The 19,869-nt window shown below is 39.9% G+C and overlaps 1 protein-coding gene across 3 annotated transcripts in view; it reads right to left on the reverse strand.

Moving 5' to 3' along the window:
- Positions 1-19,869, reverse strand: part of NR5A2 (nuclear receptor subfamily 5 group A member 2) — a 150,848-nt gene that overhangs the window by 60,156 nt on the left and 70,823 nt on the right. For all 3 annotated transcript variants that reach the window (XM_003823061.5, XM_055110030.2, XM_055110022.2), the window contains one exon: positions 7,028-7,147. In XM_003823061.5, the coding sequence (XP_003823109.1) occupies positions 7,028-7,147 (120 nt within the window). The remainder of the gene's footprint in view (positions 1-7,027; positions 7,148-19,869) is intronic.

Consider the following 19,869-nt stretch of genomic DNA (forward strand, 5'->3'; position numbering starts at 1 on the left):
ATACAAAGTATATTGTAGTAAATACCACTAGTTTAGATCCGGGTGCAGTGGCTCACTCCTGTAATCCCAGCGCTTTGGGAGGCCGAGGTGGGTGGATCACCTGAGGTCGGGACTTCAAGACCAGCCTGGCCAACATGGTGAAACCCCATCTGTGCTAAAAAATACAGAAATTAGCTGGGCGTGGTGGTACATGCCTGTAATCCCAGCTACTCAGGAGGCTGAGGCAGGAGAATCACTTGAACCCAGGAGGCAGATGTTGCAGTGAACTGAGATTGCACCACTGCACTCCAACCTGGGCAACAGAGTGAGACTGTCTCAAAAAAAAAAAAAAAAAGAAAAAGGCGAGGCGCGGCGGCTCACGCCTCTAATCCCAGCACTTTGGGAGGCCGAGACGGGTGGATCACCTGAGGTCGGGAGTTCGAGACCAGCCTGGCCAACATGGTGAAACCCCATCTCTACTAAAAATACAAAAATTAGCCAGGCGTGGTGGCAAGTGCCTGTAATCCCAGCTACTTGGGAGGCTGAGGCTGGAGAATCGTTTGAACCCAGGAGGCGGAGGTTGCAGTGAGCCGAGATTGCGCCATTGCACTCCAGCCTGGGGGACAAGAGCAAGACTTCTCTCAAAAAAAAAAAAGAAAAAAAAATCACTAGTTAAGGCCTGAATCAGGAAGACCATACTAAAATGAAACACAAATATGTTGGTATTAATTTTCCATTATTAAGATGGAGTTAATACTGTTGTGTATAGTTCTAACAGGTGTATAATAATAAGTTCAAATACTAGAATTTCATATGTGAAAATGTAGTACACTATAACGGAAAGGAATCTAATTTGTTTCATAGGATTATATATTTAGTGAGAGACCTTTAGTGAGATGGACCTCAAAAAATCAATTGGTTTACCAACAAATTTATAACTATACATTTATTTACATGCTAATTTGAAAGCTCAAACATGCTTATTAAATGGGGGCTTAGAAAACATTTCTTTCAAGGATATTTATCAAATTGCACAGCTCTAAAGAAGGATAGGTGATTTATTCTTGAAACAACATTCAGATCTCCAACTTCCTTACATTTTATTACAAACATAATTATATTTTCATTGTTGAATGCAGAGTTTGTGCCCATTTCAGGAGCAGCTGGCCTTGTCTTTTATGTACTTAGTAAAATTAATTTTTTGCTCTCTTACATGTAATCTTTGTGTCATTAAATTCAAGGGAGATATTGAAGAAATACTCTAAACTGATGTCCCCTTTAGATAAATTTCACTCATCATGAAAAAGTAGAAACAGTTTTAGCTAAATTCCTTTTAATTCTAATCCCTGAAATTTTGATGACTTGTATAAGATGCCTGTCATTTTAATATGATACACAATAATAGAAGATAATAAGTTGCCAGTAGACCTTTCCCTTAGGATGATGTTACAGTGGCTGTTAATTAGCAACAATATGCAAATACTAAAACCTGACCCCACTTCAAAGTACATTATTATTTTATACATACATAGATATATGTGTGCATATATGCGTGTGTAGTTTTAAAAATATTGGATAGGAAATAATTCTTTTCATAACTAAGTTACGACTATATAGAACATTTGAAGTGCTTAATATTATTGATAATCATAATTTCCTTTTTGCTTAACAAGGCTATTTAATATACATTTATGTAGATGCCTGATTCAAAGACGCAATTAAAACATAATAGCTAACTTACAGGGTTAAGCGAAACACTGAATCCTCATTTCAATATACAATGTACTGGTGTCCTGGGCTGCTCTTTGCAGTGGGGCTATTGTAGTTTCTCTAGTTCTGAATGAACTATGAACAGACATAGTTCAATTCTGCAAACATTTATTAAGCAAACTTGTGAGCCACTGGGCTTAAGAGAAAGGCTGTGCTATTTTATTTTTCTTCTCTTTTCAAGCTCCCAGGAGCAATTTCCTGGATAGTCACTCATTTTTTAAAATCCAGGCTAGTCTTTTTCTTTTTTCTCTGCGATGACAAATTCACCACATTATTTACAGTGAGCTGTGTTTAGTAAGAAAAAGCCAGAAGATTGGGCTATGGAACACCTGGGGTCTTGCATTCCTCTGTCTGTCCAAAGGGTCACTATAAAGCAATGTGTAGACATGACATACATGCTTTCAAGGTGAAACAAAATCACTGTCTGGTGTTCCCTTTGTGTTGGGACTTCATTCCTGATATTGTGGACTGAGGCATATTTAATATTCCTATTTGCCAATCTCAAAATACTCAGTATAAACATTTTCATTTGTTTCAGACGTAATCATTTTCTCAACAGGGCAGTTGAGAAAATACTGTAAGTAAACCTGGAAATCTATAGTGAGTGAATTGTATTTCTTCTGGCTGAGGCTGAAAAAGGTGGCGAGTTTAGTTAAAGTTTCATCTAGTAATTGCTTGTCACTGTTCCTCTGACCTAGAAGGATTTTAAGCAATGGTGTCTTCCTCAACTTACAAAGGAGAGTACAATCAAATATCCTCACTTTAGGGGTAAGGCACTTCCTTATAGAAGCTGAATCATCTGGACAGCTTAGAACACCCGTCTTATTCTCTTTGCACTTCCTCCTCTGAAATTTCCCCACACTTTCTCTGACCCTGTGTAATGGGGCTTACCTGTGAAAGTACACAGTGAAAAGCACTATGCAAAGGGCAGTCATTAATTAGGTGGATGAATTACGCCTCTTATCACTATTGGCTGCAGAGCTGTGTCTAATGTTTTTCCCCTTACATCTTTGATTTCGCTTCATTTATCAGGCCATCAGAAGCATTTGTTTTAACTAAATTAAAAAATGTATTTATCTCCTACAAGTGAGTACCAAGCTGCCTTTAGGGGAATTTTGCATGCTGTATTGGGGTAATACCATTTACTTTTTCCCATGATATCAACAACATGGCCTCAATACAGTGCTTCATGGAAACACACTTCTAGCAGTGTTTGAAAGTTCACATTCCACACAAATCCATGATAGCAGGTCAATATGTCTCTGGGGCAGGCGAGTTATTTAGAAAAATGAGAAAAATCCTCTTTTAAGATACATGTTTTCCCCCAAAGATTGGAAGAGAATTCAACAAAAAGTTGATTCAACTGGTGGCATTATGAGTGATTTTTTCATAGTTTTAGTTTTTTCTTAATATTAAAATAATTTCATAACACTAAGCAACAATCACATTAAAATTGCTTGTGAATAACTTAAATCTACTGTAACAATGTGCTTACAATGCCATATAGAAAATTCCCCCAAAAACAAACTACTAACTAACTAAACCACAAAAAAAAGCATATCCATTTAGTCTCAATAAAAAAGGAAATGAATTTGTTTTGCTTGGAATTTCCATAGAGTCTGTCATGCACTGGAATTACACATGAAGAGCATATTAAATGCCGGCGTGAAGGCAAGCTCTGCAGCATCTGTGAGTTAATCAGATAAACGGTATGGCATGTTGGTAAAGAACACAAACTCTAGCACTAGTTGGCCTCGATATGACCATCTGTTCTGCCACTTACTAGATGGGTCTTGACCTTGAATCAACCACTTCATCTTTCTTTGCCTTGGTTCCTCATCTGCCAAAGAGGGATAATAGTCCTTTCTTCGTGGGGTTGTTGACTCCATAAATGTCACCCTTGGGCTGGCCTAGTTTTGATGACTTCTAATTTTTGTGTCAGCATTTCACAGAACACTTCCTGTAATTCCTACTGCAATTCTCTCTGGTAGATAACATCATAGTTGCCACTGGACAGGCGAGGACACTGAACCTCAAAAGGTAAAGCGACTTGCTAAATATGACATAGCCAGGAAGTTTTGGAATGGAGACACGAAAACAGGTTGTTCCAATTCTAAATTACACCTGTATGTGTGAATTTTACACACACACACCAGAGAGCACATGGTCTGCACTAGTAAAGAAAATATACTCTAACCACAGCTCAATTGTTATTGGATTATAAACATAACAGGAAGCAGTTCTTTTTTTCTTTTTTTTCTGCCTCCTTCAACTACTTTCATATCATATATATGTGTGTGTATATATATGTGTATATATATGTATATATGTAGATATATTTGTGTGTATGTGTGTGTATATATATATATATATATATATCTTCTAGCTTCCACCTCTTTTCTATTTTTAATTTTTTTTGAGATGGCGTCTTGCTCTGTTGCCAAGGCTGGAGTGCAGTGGCACGATCTTGGCTCACTGTAGCCTCTGCCTCCCGGGTTCAAGCGATTCTCCTGCCTCAGCCTCTCAAGTAGCTGGGACCACAGATGCATGCCACCATGCCAGGCTAATTTTTTTGTATTTTTAGTGGAGATGGGGCTTCACCATGTTCGCCAGGCTGGTCTCGAACCCCTGACCTCAAGTGACCCACCCACCTCAGCCTCCCAAAGCGCTGGGATTACAGGCGTGAGCCACTGTGCCCAGCCTCTTTTCTTTTTTATAAATCCTCTTTTCCTCTAGCATATTGCTTTACTCTTATACTTAATATATTCCTTTCCTTCCACTCATCATTATTTTAACTACCTTCTTAAAATTTGTGTACACAAAGTAATGTTGTTGTAGCAAAAATCTAATTTTCCCATTTTTACACTCAGGGAAGTATTTATAATTCTCAAAAAAATTATACTTAATTTGTTTTAATCAAGCAACCAGGAGAGATACAATAGTTCTCATTTAGTTCAATCAGGTAATATGTATCATGTGCCCAACATATTCAGCTTTGTGCTAGGTACTGTGAGGATATAAAAGAAGTACATGTATATGACCCAGCTTTAAGATATCTGTCTCATTCTGATAGAGAGGTTATAGGCTTTTGAAGTCTTCCTTTGCAGCACTTTTGCTTCCATCCTATGAAACGCAAGAAGCACAGAGATAAATTCAAAATGTTTTGTCTAGATATTCCGCAAAAGAAAATAAACATGTCTACCATAATTGCCATAAATGAGAATGTCTGATTACAATTAATCATTACTAGGGTAGTCACTGGACTGGATGAAAAAAGTGAAGGGAGGGGTTCTGACAGACCGACAGACCTGTGGCACACTTTAAAGGGTGGGGAGGGGAGCTGGAAGAATCCAGGCTGCAGGAAACATATTTAAAGGGTGGGGAGGGGAGCTGGAAGAATCCAGGCTGCAGGAAACATATAAGGAAATAACTATTTCTCCACCATGGAGTTCCTCATTCAGTTCTGATGACAAAACACAAAGCACCAGTAATTGATCCAAAAAACTATAATACCATCCATTCCTTGATTGTTCTTGGTTTTGAAAATCAGACAGCAAGAAATGCACTTTTCTCTATTTTTTAAATAGTAATTACCCTCACCCACGGGCAGCACTTAAGGCAAAATGAAATGTGAAATAAGAAATATTTCTAAAGAGCAGGAATGGAAGTGCTTTGAGAAAAAGAACGGCACAAACCCATTTCATTTCTGAAACTCAGAAGGAAATGAAATCAAATTAATTAGTGGGCCCAGTCTTGTACTTCCAATGCAGCTCCTAGTTCGGTGAAGGTGGGAGGCACACCCAATGATTAGACTCTGAAAATGGGTACATTTTCTCCAAAGACTTGGGTCCCAGAATGAAAATGCCAAAAAAAATTTGAAAGCACAGGAAGTCAAACCCATTGAGACTTTATTTTCTCCTCTGCAACGCTTTTCTCCTGAGAGGTGCAGATAGCAAGGACCAGATAGTGATGGAGATGCTTGAATTGACCCAATTTGCAAAAACTCTGAAATAGTGCTTGCTTTTAATTTGATTGGGAATTTTTGATTTATTAATAATACAGCAAATGATGTGGAGACAGCCCTTCATTTCCAAATAGCATTGCTGTGGTTTCACAGCACATAAACATTTATGGCTGAACATAAAAGATCATGGTGCCTGAGTACTGAAGTCACCATTGCTGAACAATGCAGTGGGACCCTGAATAGGTATGACCCAAAGGATTGAAGGAATCACTGTGTCCCACACATTTATTTAAATAGCACATCAGTTGTAGAACGGAGGGTTAAGAAACTGGAGAGACTTGCCTAAATTCCTGTAAAGTTGCAGTTAGGTCTATTAAGTAGACTCTCTCCAAAGACATTCACAAAGCTGTCTCTCCTCCTTTAAGACTTTGCTCAAATGTTACATTTCCAATAAAGCCAAACCAACCATTCCTATTTCACAGTGCAACTTATGGGTCACACTGCAACACACGTCTGTGGATGAGTGTTGATTTTCTTTTCATTGGTTCTTTCCTTTTTTTTTTTTTTTCTTCAGTAGCACTTTGACCTTTAACATATTACAGGCTTGTTTCTTAGGATTATTGTTTAATGTCAGCTTCTCCCTGCTACAACATTAAGTTCCGCAGGGGCAGGAACCTTTTTATTTTGTTCACTAATATACACCAAAGCCCCCAAAAAGTAACTAGCACAGAGTAGGATGCTCAATAAATATTTGTTGATCGAACAAACATCTGTTCAGAAAGGTGTAGGACCTAACAGTAATTTTTTTCTATCTTTCATTTGAATGACTGGATCTTGAAAACTGAAATTCCCCTCCCTTCTCATTTGCCTTTATACCAACTATTTCAATTATTCATGACACCCAAATCCATCTCGTTCACCAATATTGTTCCAAAATAGTAAGGACTCCACAAGTTATAAGGTTTTAAAACAGCTGACAAACAAGTGTCTTGGGTTAAAGCAGAAGCTCGAGGAAAAAGAAAACCTGGGTACTAATCATTACGTTTCATTTACCAGTTCTTCGGACCCTTGTAAGCAGGACTTTCAGTCCCAGCAGACTGGAAGCAGCAGAATGTTCATGATTATGTTTGCTTTTACAAGTTTAACTATAATCATCAGAGCAGGAACAGAGTGCACCAAGTCATCTTTTCTAAATTATTGGCAGCCAATCTCTCCCTTTCAAAGCACAAGAGTGCTTCTGACCTAGTTAAATTCCGGCCATTCTGAACATGCTTAATAAAAAGATGCTTTTTTTTTTTTGGTCTCTACACTCACTTGTTGCCCAGTAACCAGGAAGATGGATCCTTCCTTTCCATGTACCACTTGTCGGTAAATGTGGTCGAGGATTAAGAGCTCACTCCAGCAGTTCTGAAGCAGCTTCATTTGGTCATCAACCTGCAAAAGAAATAGAAACAAACAAACAAAAAAAACAAAAAAATGACACTGTTATTCACTACTTTTTTGTTTTTGTGTAATTTTCAACATAAGAGGACTACATATAAACAAGAAAGTCTCCACCCATGGTCACTGAAGCGCAGGTGCCCAGAATTCATATCACTGCTCCTGAAAATCAGGATTTTCATTTGGACAAATAGTTTTTTTAGGACACACGTAGGTACTTAAGCTAAGTATTTATAATCAATGAACTGCTAGGAGAATGCACTCCATTAAATTGGTCTACCTAACATTAATAGAGCTATTAGAGTTAGGTCCAGGTGCCTCAGGTTGTCCTGAGTAGGCTCCATTAGAATGACCCCAGATTGCCTATGCTTATGTATCTAAAAGTGAATACAGTACATTAAAGTGAAGCTGAAATAGTACACAGATATTAGCAAACTGCCAAGCCAAAAGAATTCATATAAAAGAAAATTAGCATTACAGCCCATAGGACTTTTGGAGACAAAGACACACAGCCCGTTTTGTAACCAGTGTTAACTGAAAGTCCAATTGTGCTGGACTGAAGAGAACACTCACCAAGCATGATGTCGGTGCTAACTGGAATTTCTTTTATAATTTGGACAATTTTGCCACAAACTCTCTAAACTTCAGTTTTCTGATCTGAAAAACGGGCCCAAGAACAGTAAGTATCTTCCTGACAAGGTTGCTATGAGGATTACAATGAAAAGTGCTACATTATAACAGGGATCTTATGCATGTTCCACCTTCCCCGCCAGGGAACTGCATTCTTCAATGATAAATGCACATCTGTCTCATGTCCAGTCCTCGTATTTAAATATGGACAGCATATTTATCCATTTCTATAGCTATTTGTATCAGTTTACTTTTTGTTTTGTGATGTTTACTGGACAAAAACCTTGGTGTACCCAAATGCAATGGCCATATTTAGACATACACTATACATTATTGAAAAAGCAACTGCCATTTATATGTTGTGTAATATTTTTAAGAGTTTTGTGTATTTTAGATTTGACGTGCAAAACATGCCTTTGAAGTTAGCAGAACTGGTACCCATTTTTTCAGATGAGAAAACAGGGGTGTCAGAGAGGTTCAGGGGTATGTCTAAAGACTTATTGGCTAGGCACAATGGCTCATGCCTGTAATCCTAGCACTTTGGGAGGCTGAGGCAGGCAGATGACTTGAGGTCAGGAGTTTGAGACCATCCTGGCCAACATGGTGAAACCCTGTCTCTACTAAAAATACAAAAATTAGCTGGGCATCGTTGTGCACACCTGTAATCCCAGCTACTTGGGAGGCTGAGGCAGGAGAATCACTTGAATCTGGGAGGCAGAGATTGCAGTGAGCAGAGATCATGCCACTGCACTCCAGCCTGGGTGACAGAGCAAGATTCCATCTCAAAATAAGAATTCTCATTCTCCCTCTCACAATCTAGGCTGTCTCCAAATTATATCAAGAGGCTCTAGGATTTTATAAAACAAATACATTTAATTCACTTTATCAAATTCATTTTTATGTGGCCATTCCATAAGACTCTGAATAGCTGTCACTGATATATTAGTAGTGATAAGAGTTTCTGGCTAACTTTATTTCCGCAAGTTCAGGACACAGTGAGCTCAAGAAAGCACCAAACATAGAGCAAAAACAAGGATTGGAGGCACAGTTCCACACTTTCTAGCTATGAGAGCTTGGCCAAGCTACTTAATTCTCCAGCCTTATATTTTCTCAGCTAAAAATATATGGGGCAAGTCTTGTGAAGATGCAATGAGATAATGGATGGGAAAGCCCTTTGTGAAGTGTAAAGCAACACACAAATGCAGAAATAACAACTAACAGAAGGCTCCCAACTGGAGGATCATGTAAGTGCTGTTTAGAAGAGAAAAAGAAATTACTTACAGAAATTGAAGCTATAATCAAGCTCTGTGATCAGGAAAAGGCATCCCCCAGCACATCTCCATCAGAAATGTTTCAAACCAGTAAGTACGTTCTGACCAAAACAGTTACATTCATTAAGTAAATAGCTATTGTTGAGAGCCAATTCTTTGGTGGTTATAAGTGCCAGGCCCTAGCATATAAGGGTGGACAAGATAAACGCAGTCACTGCCTTTTTGAAAATGATTCTGGTGCGGGAGAATGTTCACCCAAACAGTATTTAGTGGTTTAGTGGACAGTGAGAGTTCACATTTTTCTTTGAAGGAAAGTCTCCAGAATGGCATGTGGTTTTACAATCCAGGTGGTGGGCAGCAGCTTATGCAGATCTGCCCAAATGTTCCCTGCCAACAGCTGACCCAAGGAGCTGTGGCCTAACGTCCTAGCAATATGCATGTCATTGCACACACAGCAGATTCCAGGAACTGATCCCCTCAGGTGCTAAGGAGTGATTTCAAAGCCAGGTGTACTTTGCTCTCTCTGGGTTTTATTATATTCTCATACACTATCAGCATCTTATTTCAGATTTATTAGTCTATGATGGTAATTTGGTTTTGTTATGTTGTTATTCTGTGATGTGAAGTATTAGTTGTTTATTTAGCACTTATTTCAGGGAAGCCCAAGATACTTTACTTTGAAATTGGCTCCCCAGAAACAATTACCATACATGTTAATGTTGCATCAAATTTCTAAGTGGGTGGGGGACTGTAGAATCCCCAAAGTCTATTTATGGACACCTAAAAAGGATTCCAGCTCAAGAACCTATTTATACAACAAGAAAATTTATTATTCCCATTTTGCAGGTGGAAAAATGGAAGAACTGAGACTATCTGCTGGCCATGAGCAAAAGGAGAAAAGGTGGGTGAAAATTAAGAGAAGTATGTCAGCCAGGTGTGGTGGCTCACAGCCACAATCCCAACACTTTGGGAGGCCGAGGTGGGAGGATCACTTGAGTGCAGGAGTTCAAGACCAGACTGGGCAACATAGGGAGATTACCAAAAAATGTAAAAATTAGCCAAGTGTGGTGGCACACACCTGCTACTCTGGAGGCTGAGGTGGGAGGACTGCTTGAACCCAGGAGGTTGAGGCTGAAGTAAGACATGACTGTGCCACTGCATTCCAGGCTGGGTGACAGAGCAAGACCCTGACACACACACACACACACACACACACGTATGTCTTCTAGAGCCATCTCATCAAGGGGTCTTCCTCTTCATTTGCATTTGATGGTTCCTGTCCTTCATATATAACTTGACAGAAATAGTTATGGTAACAAGACCTTGCCACAATTAAGCCATACTAAAATTGTAAGACAACAATCTGAGGCCGGGTGCCATGTCTTATGCCTGTAATCCCAGCACTTTGGGAGGCCGAGGCAGGCGGATCCCTTGAGGCCAGGAATTCGAGACCAGTCTGGCCAACATGGTGAAACCCCGTCTCTTAAAAAACTAGCCAGGTCTGGTGGCAGGCGCCTGTAATCCCAGCTACTCGGGAGGCTGAGACAGGAGAATTGCTTGAACCCAGAGGGCAGAGGTTGCAGTGAGCCGAGATCGTGTCACTGCACTTCAGCCTGGGTGACAGAACAAGACTCTGTCTCAAAACAAGCAAAAAACAGTCTGACTTTTCCTAGATTTCTTTTCTTTTAGGATGCTGAGGACACACTTCAAAATCTGCATATCCTCTGTTCCTCTGCTTCTCTAAAAATTGCAGGAATAGGTGAAATTGAGCCTGTCTGTTTTCTGTAATTAGTACTTCATTTTTGTTTTATATTCTGCGCTGTTCACATTATCCTGTCTTCCTTTGTGTCTAACACGGCATCTCCTATAATCTCCCTGCTTTCGCAAAGTATTATGATTGTTTGCTTATTGTTCTGCCTTCCCTGAGGGCAGGGACGGATTCTGAAGCTACAGCTCCCAAGTGTCTTCCCTGGTGCCTGGCAAAAAAAAAAAAAAAAGCCACTTAATAAATGCTTGCTAAATGAAGGAACAAATGACTGAATTACTTTCACTTCTGCAGTTTTCTGTGTATCTTGTGCACCTAGCCCACAACATAAGCAAACAACTCTTTCATTGTTTGTAGAATTAATGACAATCTTTACAGGGCAGGGACTACCTCAGCAACTTGCCTCTGACCCTTCTCACACGTGCCCTGCAGGTCTGCACCCACAGCTGGCCCTTGGTAAAGACTTGACTGATTGTTAATTTTAACACCCAACCCCCCCGCCACTCGAGCAATTGATTCCTTGTTTTAATACTCTCCAAGGAGGTTTTCTATGCCAACATTCCATTTCATTATTTTCCATAATTGATTATGTGGTATTTTATATTATCTTGAAATTGGTGAGTGTGCAGCTTCACGGTGCTTTGGATAACATAGTTTTTACGCAGCTCTATGAGTAAAAGAATAGGGTAAATGTGATGCCTGGCTTGTTCCCTTGTTCTCAACAATTGAGCAATGTTGACAATTTTGAAGATTTTTTATTTTTTAAGAAAAACAGAGTTATGGGGGTGTGGGTAGAAAAAGGAAGGGGAGAAAAATAATCTACTTCTTTTAAGCAAATTCTCCAGGTATTAATGCTGTCAATAAACAATTTAGAGTGGCATCTAGGCAGTTCTGGGAAGAAGACCAAAGAAGTTTAAGTTCCACATTATATAGCAAAACCTCTCACTAGTGGTTAGCAATACCACCTCATATAATCTTGTGTTATCAGCTACAATAAAAGGAAGGGCTTATCTCAGAAACCTAGTTACTTATCAGAGAAACTATTTATATTGATATTATAGATGAGAGTGTAAAGGAATACAAGTCCCATATTGTTATGAAGCACAACTTCCCATAACCCAGAAAGTTAATCATTAGAAACTTGTACTTCTTCATAAGAAGAGTGAATCTAGGCCGGGCATGGTGGCTCACGCCTGTAATCCCAGCACTTTGGGAGGCCAAGGCAGGCAGATCACAAGGTCAGGAGTTTGAGACCAGCCTGGCCAACATAGTGAAACCCCGTCTCTACTAAAAATACAAAAAATTAGCTGGGCATGGTGGTGGGTGCCTGTAATCCCAGCTATTTAGGAGGCTGAGGCAGGAGAATCACTGGAACCCAGGAGGGCAGAGGTTGCAATGAGCCGAGATGGCACCACTGCACTCCAGCCTGGGCCACACAGCAAGACTCTGTCTCAAAAAAAAAAAAAAAAAAAAAGAGTGAATCTGGCCAACAATTAGAAGAAAAATGTGTAGATCTTTGTCAAGCCCACATTTAGCCTATCAAAACCTTTTTGTGGCCCCCTCTCATTTCCCTTTTAATAGTCCAGCAAGTGAGCTGTTATTTTACTTTCTTTATTGCAGAGGCTTTTTAAAATTGACGTCATAGATCCTTGACCTCCTGGGCTCAAGCAATTCTCCCATCTCAGCCTCTTGAGTAGCTAGGACCACCAGAACTCACCACCATGCCAGCTAATTTTTTTTCTTTTTTGTAGAGACGAGGTCTCAGTATGTTGCCCAGCCTGGTTTTGAACTCCTAGACTCAAGGTATCCTCCTGCCTTGGTGTTCCAAAGTGCTGGGACTATGGGTATGAGCCCCGGAGCCTGGCCAGTGACTAAACTTTAAGAAAGAGATTTTTAAAGAAAACATTCTACAATATGGACTGGTAGTTTTAAGTAGATATGAACTAATTTCTTATTTCTGATCATTAATTTTGGTGTGTCAGGTCTTGTGTTAGAAACTTGAGGGAAAACAGATTATTAAAATACAATCCCTGCCTTCATGAAACTCACACTCCAATGAGAGGAGATAGAAGTGTGAATCCATTATTATAATGCCATACGCACAAGGAAAACGGGAGTAGTTTATACCATTCCATTTCTTGGGGAGGCTTCCTAGGGGTCAGAGAAGGATGTGCTGAAGCAGGTTTTAACTTGTAGAATCACTTTTTTTTTTCTCTCTCTCTCAGTGTTTCCTGTTAGAATGCTCTTGGAACAAAGTATAATGTAGGAAAAAAAATGAGGCTGGGCAAGGTGGCCCACATGCCTGTAATCCCAACAATTTGGGAGGCTGAGATAGGAGGATCACTTGCATCCAGGAATTCAAGACCAACCTGGGCAACATAGTAAGATCCTATCTCTACAAAACAATAAAATAAAAAGCCAGGCATGGTGGCACACGCATATGGTTCAAGCTACTCAGGAGGCTGAGGCTGGAGGATCACTTGAGCCCAGGAGGTAAAGATTGCAGTAAGCCATGACCACGCCACTGCACTCAGTCTGGGCAACAGAGCAAAACCCTGTCTCAAAAAAGAAAAAAAAAGGCCAGGCATGGTGGTTCACGCCTGTAATGCCAGCATTTTGGGAGGCCAAGGCAGGCAGACTACTTGAGGTTAGGAATTCGAGACCAGCCTGGCCAACATGGTGAAATTCCATCTCCACTAAAAATACAAAAATTAGCCAGACATAGTGGCACGTGCCTGTAATTCCAGCTACTCGGGAGGCTGAGACAGAATTGCTTGAACCCGGAAGGCGGAGGTTGCAGTGAGCCGAGATCGCGCCACTGCGCTCCAGCCTGGGTGAGAGAGTGAAACTCTGTCTCAAAAAAAAATAGAAAGGAAAGAAAATGATTTTGAAGATGCTTCAGAATCATTACAAATTAAGTCCAGCTATTATTCCTTCTTTTTTTCTTTCTGGCAAAAAGAAAAAAAAAAATCCCTAAAGATGAATTTCCATCTCTTTTTGTAACAATGATGACATTTATAGAAGTTTGTTCTGAAGACGGGGAGAAAAATTAAAACCCAGACAAATCAAAATCAACTTACCATATCTTAATGAGAACCTGCTCTGGGCAGGACAGACACACAACTGCATTAATCCTTTACTGTTTTCATAAAAAACACTGATGATTATCTGCAACCTCTATAATAAACTGCTACAAAGTCCAAGAAAAAATGATTTCACATTAACAATGATTAAACAAGCACTAAAACCACTACTGTATAAGAGAACTAAGAGCCAGTAAAACGCCCTAGTCAATTGTTGCAATACTCAATAGATTTATAACCAGAAGTTCTTCCCTGCTCAGAGATAACTGGGGGTGATTCCAATGTGCTTTCTAATTGTGCTGCTGCTGTTCCATAATACAAAGTCCTATCTATCAACACTTCCTTGGATAACTGAGCTATGCTGGCCCCTTTCCATGTTTCTCCAATGCAGCACAAAGGACCTCCCCCTAACCTCCTTTTGCCAGATCTGGACTCTCTCTTTTCTATTCCCACCAAACCCCAGTTTTCATTCATTTCATCTCCCATGTACATCACGCCCAATAGTCCCCCAGAATCTGGACCTACACCATCTCCATACTTCTCCCTCTTGTTCTGTTTTATCATATACAGTTACTACAACTATCTCTTTTGGTCACACTGTTCCTTTGGACAATCACCTCTTCCAAATTCCCTAGACTTCTCTTCGAAAATCTTCACTAAACCAGATCTCCCTAATCAGTGTACGCTGGGAATAGATTATGCGTATGCCTCCTTCTCCTCTAGCCTAGGTTGGCCTGCGGCAGCCAGAAACTGAGGGCAGTTGCCTCAGACTGCGAGCAACCCGCTTTGTTGATACTGCTGTGACATGTAAATATTATTTTTTAAATATGAGCCATATAATGAAAAAGATGGAGAAGTTTTTCTTTAAATGTCCTTTCCCATGTCAACTTCAGCTCTTATTACATCCTAGTTCTTTGGTAAGCATTGCCTCTTTGCTGTAGGCATCTTGCTTATGACTTGTTACTTCTACTACCACTATTGGGAAACCCTTACATTGTACTCTCAGGCACTGTCCTAAAAGCTTTACATGCAGGCCAGGCACGGTGGCTCACATCCGTAATTACAGCACTTTGGGAGGCCAAGGCGGGTGGATCAGGTCAGGAGTTTGAGACCGGCCTGGCCAACATGGTGAAATCCCCTCTCTACCAAAAATACAAAAAATTAGCCTGGCGTGGTGGCATGTGCCTGTAATCCCAGCTACTTGGGAGGCTGAGGCAGGAGAATTGCTTGAACCTGGGAAGCAGAAGTTACAATGAGCCGAGACCACTCCATTGCACTCCAGCCTGGGTGACAGAGTGAGACTCCAACTCAAAAAAAAAAAAAAGAGTTTTACATGCATGAACTCATTTAATCTTCACAACAACTCAGTGAAGCAGAACTTATTATAATCCTCATTTTACCAATGAGGAAACTGAGTAGAAAAGTTAAGTAACTTTCCAAATGTCACACAGCAAATAAGCAGCAGAGCCAATATCTGAAGAGTTCATGGTCCTAGCAACAAGGCATATAGCATTATACCTTACCTAAAATATCCATCAATGCATTGAGAAACCATTCTAAAAGGCGCCTCCTTCAGGAAGTCTTCCCTGATCAACTCCATCCCATACTATCATTCCTATATTCATGTAACCTTTTGTAATATGTTAACCTGCATTAATGGATTTGGATTGTGCAAAATTCTTAGAGTAAGCGGTTCAAAACTTGAGTGCATATAGACTGAAAATTAAATTGTACAAAATAAGCTTTCATTGTCTTGGGGCCAGATTTTGGGAACTTCATAAATTGGGAATGGGAGTAAAGGGAAGTAAAATTGGAAGTAAAGCAGAGGTAGAGGTGAAGGTTAGTGGCTGTCATTCTGCTGACATCCTTAATCTCCACGGAAGCAGGGCCTCCTCGGTCCTGCCCAACGTTCACATGTTTAGGTGTAAAGTGAACGAGTAGCACAGCAGTTGGGAAATGAACATGATAGCTGTCAGCAGAGGGGGTAGACAGAAAACAAAACAGGCTGGTCCTCTGCTTCTTGAACAGCTCAATCCAGAGTCACTCAGTACAGGAAGTCAGAGGCCTAGACTTCAGGAACCGCTGAAGGAACCACTCTGTAACCTAGGGTCCAACAGTGAGCATTCACAACCGTGACAAGTCATTGGGAACAGGCTTATCAAATCCTCTGTTTAAAAAGTCATGGAATGGTGCGATTTGTATTAGAGAGTCTTTATCAAAAATTTTAAAAATTCTTTCAAAGTGCAATGTTTCCAAAGTTAAGTTTCATTCATCCAGAACATCCATCCGCATGGTATACACGATATACCTAGTCCCCAGGGATGTTAAATGTAACACTACTTTATATAAAGATATGCTAGTGTCACTTATTAAATGTCAGGTTTTTCATTTATATAACTGTGAGGTAATTACATAAGTGAGAGACATCTTTGAGGTTTACAGTATTGTATGTAAATGTTAAACAGCACTGTGAGGAAACATATAATCACCAGGGTATATAATGTAATTTAGTCTGCTTCTTTTGCATAGAATTATAGCTACATTCTCAGAATTTGTCAAACCAAAGGACAAAGTTTGGCCAGCTTTTATTCTTCCTCTTAACCACGTTTCAAAAAGCTTCTTGTTGAAATATCAATTAATTACAAACTAATGATAAGTTCATCATATCTGGGGACTCAGGAATTTTGTCACCGCAGTCCTGGTAGACTTTTCTGTTTCTTAAGTTTCCATATATAGCCACATATAATTTATATGATCTGATTAAGGTGAGCACTAACAGGTAATGGGACTATTTTTGCAAGTGGCTTATGGAATCAATCACATTCCATTGCTTCAAAGTCAAAGCATGTACACATGTTAAGATAGAGGAGGAAAAGGAGGTCTCTGCCACTCCTGGGTTAGCTTTCCCATACTTCCCTTAAGAGTTGTGCTCAACATGATGATTCAGCTAGTGCAGTAGGGTGACTCTTTCATGAAGTTGCAAAGTAAAGAACATAGCAATTCGTGTATTGACAAACTTCATAGCCTACCTAGCCCCTGATTTTTTGACACTGGTATGAAAAAGGATGATTTGTACAAGGGCATGTTTAACCTAGGAATCATTTATCTTCTCAGATTGCGGATATACTCCAATCAACAATAAAGCGAACAACATATATTAGTGCTGGGGACTCTCAAGACTTGAATGAATATAACACCTAGTTGTTATCCTCAAGGAACTTATAAATGAATTGGACCAACAAGACATAGCCCTGCAAAATACTTAGTGCATCAGGAAGCATACAAAGTATTACACTCTGTGGAACCAATAATTCAACAGTAAATATCTGTATGTATGCATATATAGATATGGATAATGTCACATCCTTAAGAAAAGATTTGGAAGCAGTTTACATGTGAGATGAATAAACTCACATATAAGATGAATGGGATAAATGAAGACATGAGGATAAAGGGAAATAAAGGCAGGAAAATAAGTCAAAGCCAAGGATCAGGATCAGCCCCAAAATCAGCTCCATAAGGGTTGTTTCAGTTGTTGGAAATGAGCCACAATTTGGTTCCTTGTAGCCAGAGCACCATTACTGACATGATTTCTATTTGTACATGAGATAACAATCAAAGCACTTTTTTGCAAAACATCTTCTCCTACTACTGGACTCCTGAGCAAAATTTGTGGGTTTTTCCAAGACAGAGAATTCCAGATTATGTAAACAGGGCTCTAACAATATCCCCACAGTAGATACAATATTTAGCCTCACAGAGAGTGTTCCTTTGAATGCCCTCAGTGTACGCTGATGGCAATGTTAAGAAGAGCCAAGACGATTTGGTCCTAGAGCACAACTTTCTAATGGTCTGTTTTATTACAAAGATAAACCAAGACAACACAGAAATGGAGAGAATGCATATATTTTAGGCTCCATTATAGCAGATGCCAGGGCTGCTAAACACTATAAGGAAATGCATAGCTTTGGAGCTCAGAGACCTGGGCACCCATCTTGGTATTCTCACTAACCAGGTAACTTTGGGCAAAGAACTAAAACTTAACAGACACCCTATTAAAAACACCACATAGCAGACATCCTGTTAAAAATACTTAAACTGAAATCCAAATAAATAAATAAATAAAGGCAAAATATGAAAGATGCTAAATGAAGTACGAAGGAAAATATTTCAGGTGATGCAAAATGTTCATGAACTAGAAAAGAAATATTTTAAAGTAGATTAATGAGAAATATTTTCCAGTGCCTTCTCTTTCTGGGTATTGTTTCATTTATGACCACTACCTGTTTCCTGTTCTCCAGTTTAGAAATCTCTTATGTATAATTAAAGCAATGTTCTCACATGTCTAACCTGGCAGATAATATTCAAGTAATGAGAACAGAATCCTTCTCAGCTTGATATATTTTCCTCTGGGTTGCTTGGAATGTCAAGAAGGCAGTTGTGAATATGATGGTCATTTTTCTAATAGCATAATGAGGTTATGTTTGTAATTCTCATTTTCCAGACACCGCCTTAAAGGCAACAATGCCATCAGCCAAAAAAGAATTCCAGGTGTGGCCAGGCGCGGTGGCTCATGCCTATAATCTCAGCACTTTGGGAGGCCGAGGTGGGTGGATCACGAGGTCAGGAGATCAGGATCATCCTGGCTAACACGGTGAAACTCCGTCTCTACTAAAAATACAAAAATTAGCCGGGCATGGTGGCACGTGCCTGTAGTCCCAGCTATTTGGGAGGCTGAGGCAGGAGAATCACTTGAACCTGGGAGGCAGAGGTTGCAGTGAGCTGAGATAGCGCCTCTGCACTCCAGCCCGGGCGACAGAGCAAGATTCCATCTCAAAAAATAAAATAAAATAAAAGAATTCCAGGTGTGCAGCAGACCCATCATCTGGATATCAGTGATTATGGCATAAATTAAGGAAGATTCTGGTTGCCCTCCAGCTTGTAAAATAGATGCACAATGAAGGTCCTTGGCATAGTAGGGTTAAGAAGAAAGGGAGAAGGTGAGGGATATTCCAGAGGGCATGCTCCGTGGCTCCCTTGAGGTCATTTAATGCAACTTCTTCCTTCATAGGTTGCTTTACAAAGCCAGGAAAAAAAAAAAAAAAAAAAGGCTTATAGAGGCTAAAATGTCCTTGGGTCCTTTTTGGCTGGCTGCTTCCATCAGGCAGTTGGCCAAAGAAAGGAGAAAAGAATTCGAGTGGCCTAAATATTACTCACCAAAAGTACAACCGAAATTAGGGCAGAGGTAAAGGAGAGGTCCCTAAGGACTGTTCAGTGATGGGAATTCTCTGGGTACAAAGGCTCCTGGGAGAATTCCTCTGCTCAGTTCCCCAGGGACAAGTAGAGGACTTGTCCCTTCACACAATTTAAATTTCCCCTTAATGTCACAGTGCTAAGTGTACAGTCAGTCTGTGCCTTCAGAGATTCCCAGAAATGGATTCATAGAAAGTAGTAGCAATTGAAGATGGAGCTCCAACAGTCGAAGTTTGGCCCTAAACTACAGAAAGATTAAGTCTAGGTAAACAAAACAATTTTTGCTTTGTTAAAAATTTCTTAATAGTGTAGAATATTTAGTGGGAAATATTTATGCCAGTGCCCTAAACATAGCATGCTAACAGTAATAGGTCCTATCTAATTTTCTGTCTTTGACACTGTGAATGGTCTCCCCTTTCATTACCTGGACTGGGGACACCCCCATCCTGTTACATGCTGAATCACACCCTGGTACTAGGCTCACAGCAGGTGCTTAATTAATGTTTGCTGAATCAATGCTGAAAGTATCTGATAGCTACATTTCGTTCAACTACATCATTTTATAGAAGAGGAAACTCAGGCTAGGTGGGCTGTGGTTTATATAAGGCTACTCAGGTGCCAGAAACAGGATGGGAATCCAGGTGTTCTGAATCCAAGCCCAGTGCTCTTTCACTATGCCTCTTTCATATAAGAATAAAGAACAATCTTCCTATT

The sequence above is a fragment of the Pan paniscus genome, chromosome 1, assembly GCF_029289425.2.
Source record: "Pan paniscus chromosome 1, NHGRI_mPanPan1-v2.0_pri, whole genome shotgun sequence".
Lineage (NCBI taxonomy): Eukaryota > Metazoa > Chordata > Mammalia > Primates > Hominidae > Pan > Pan paniscus.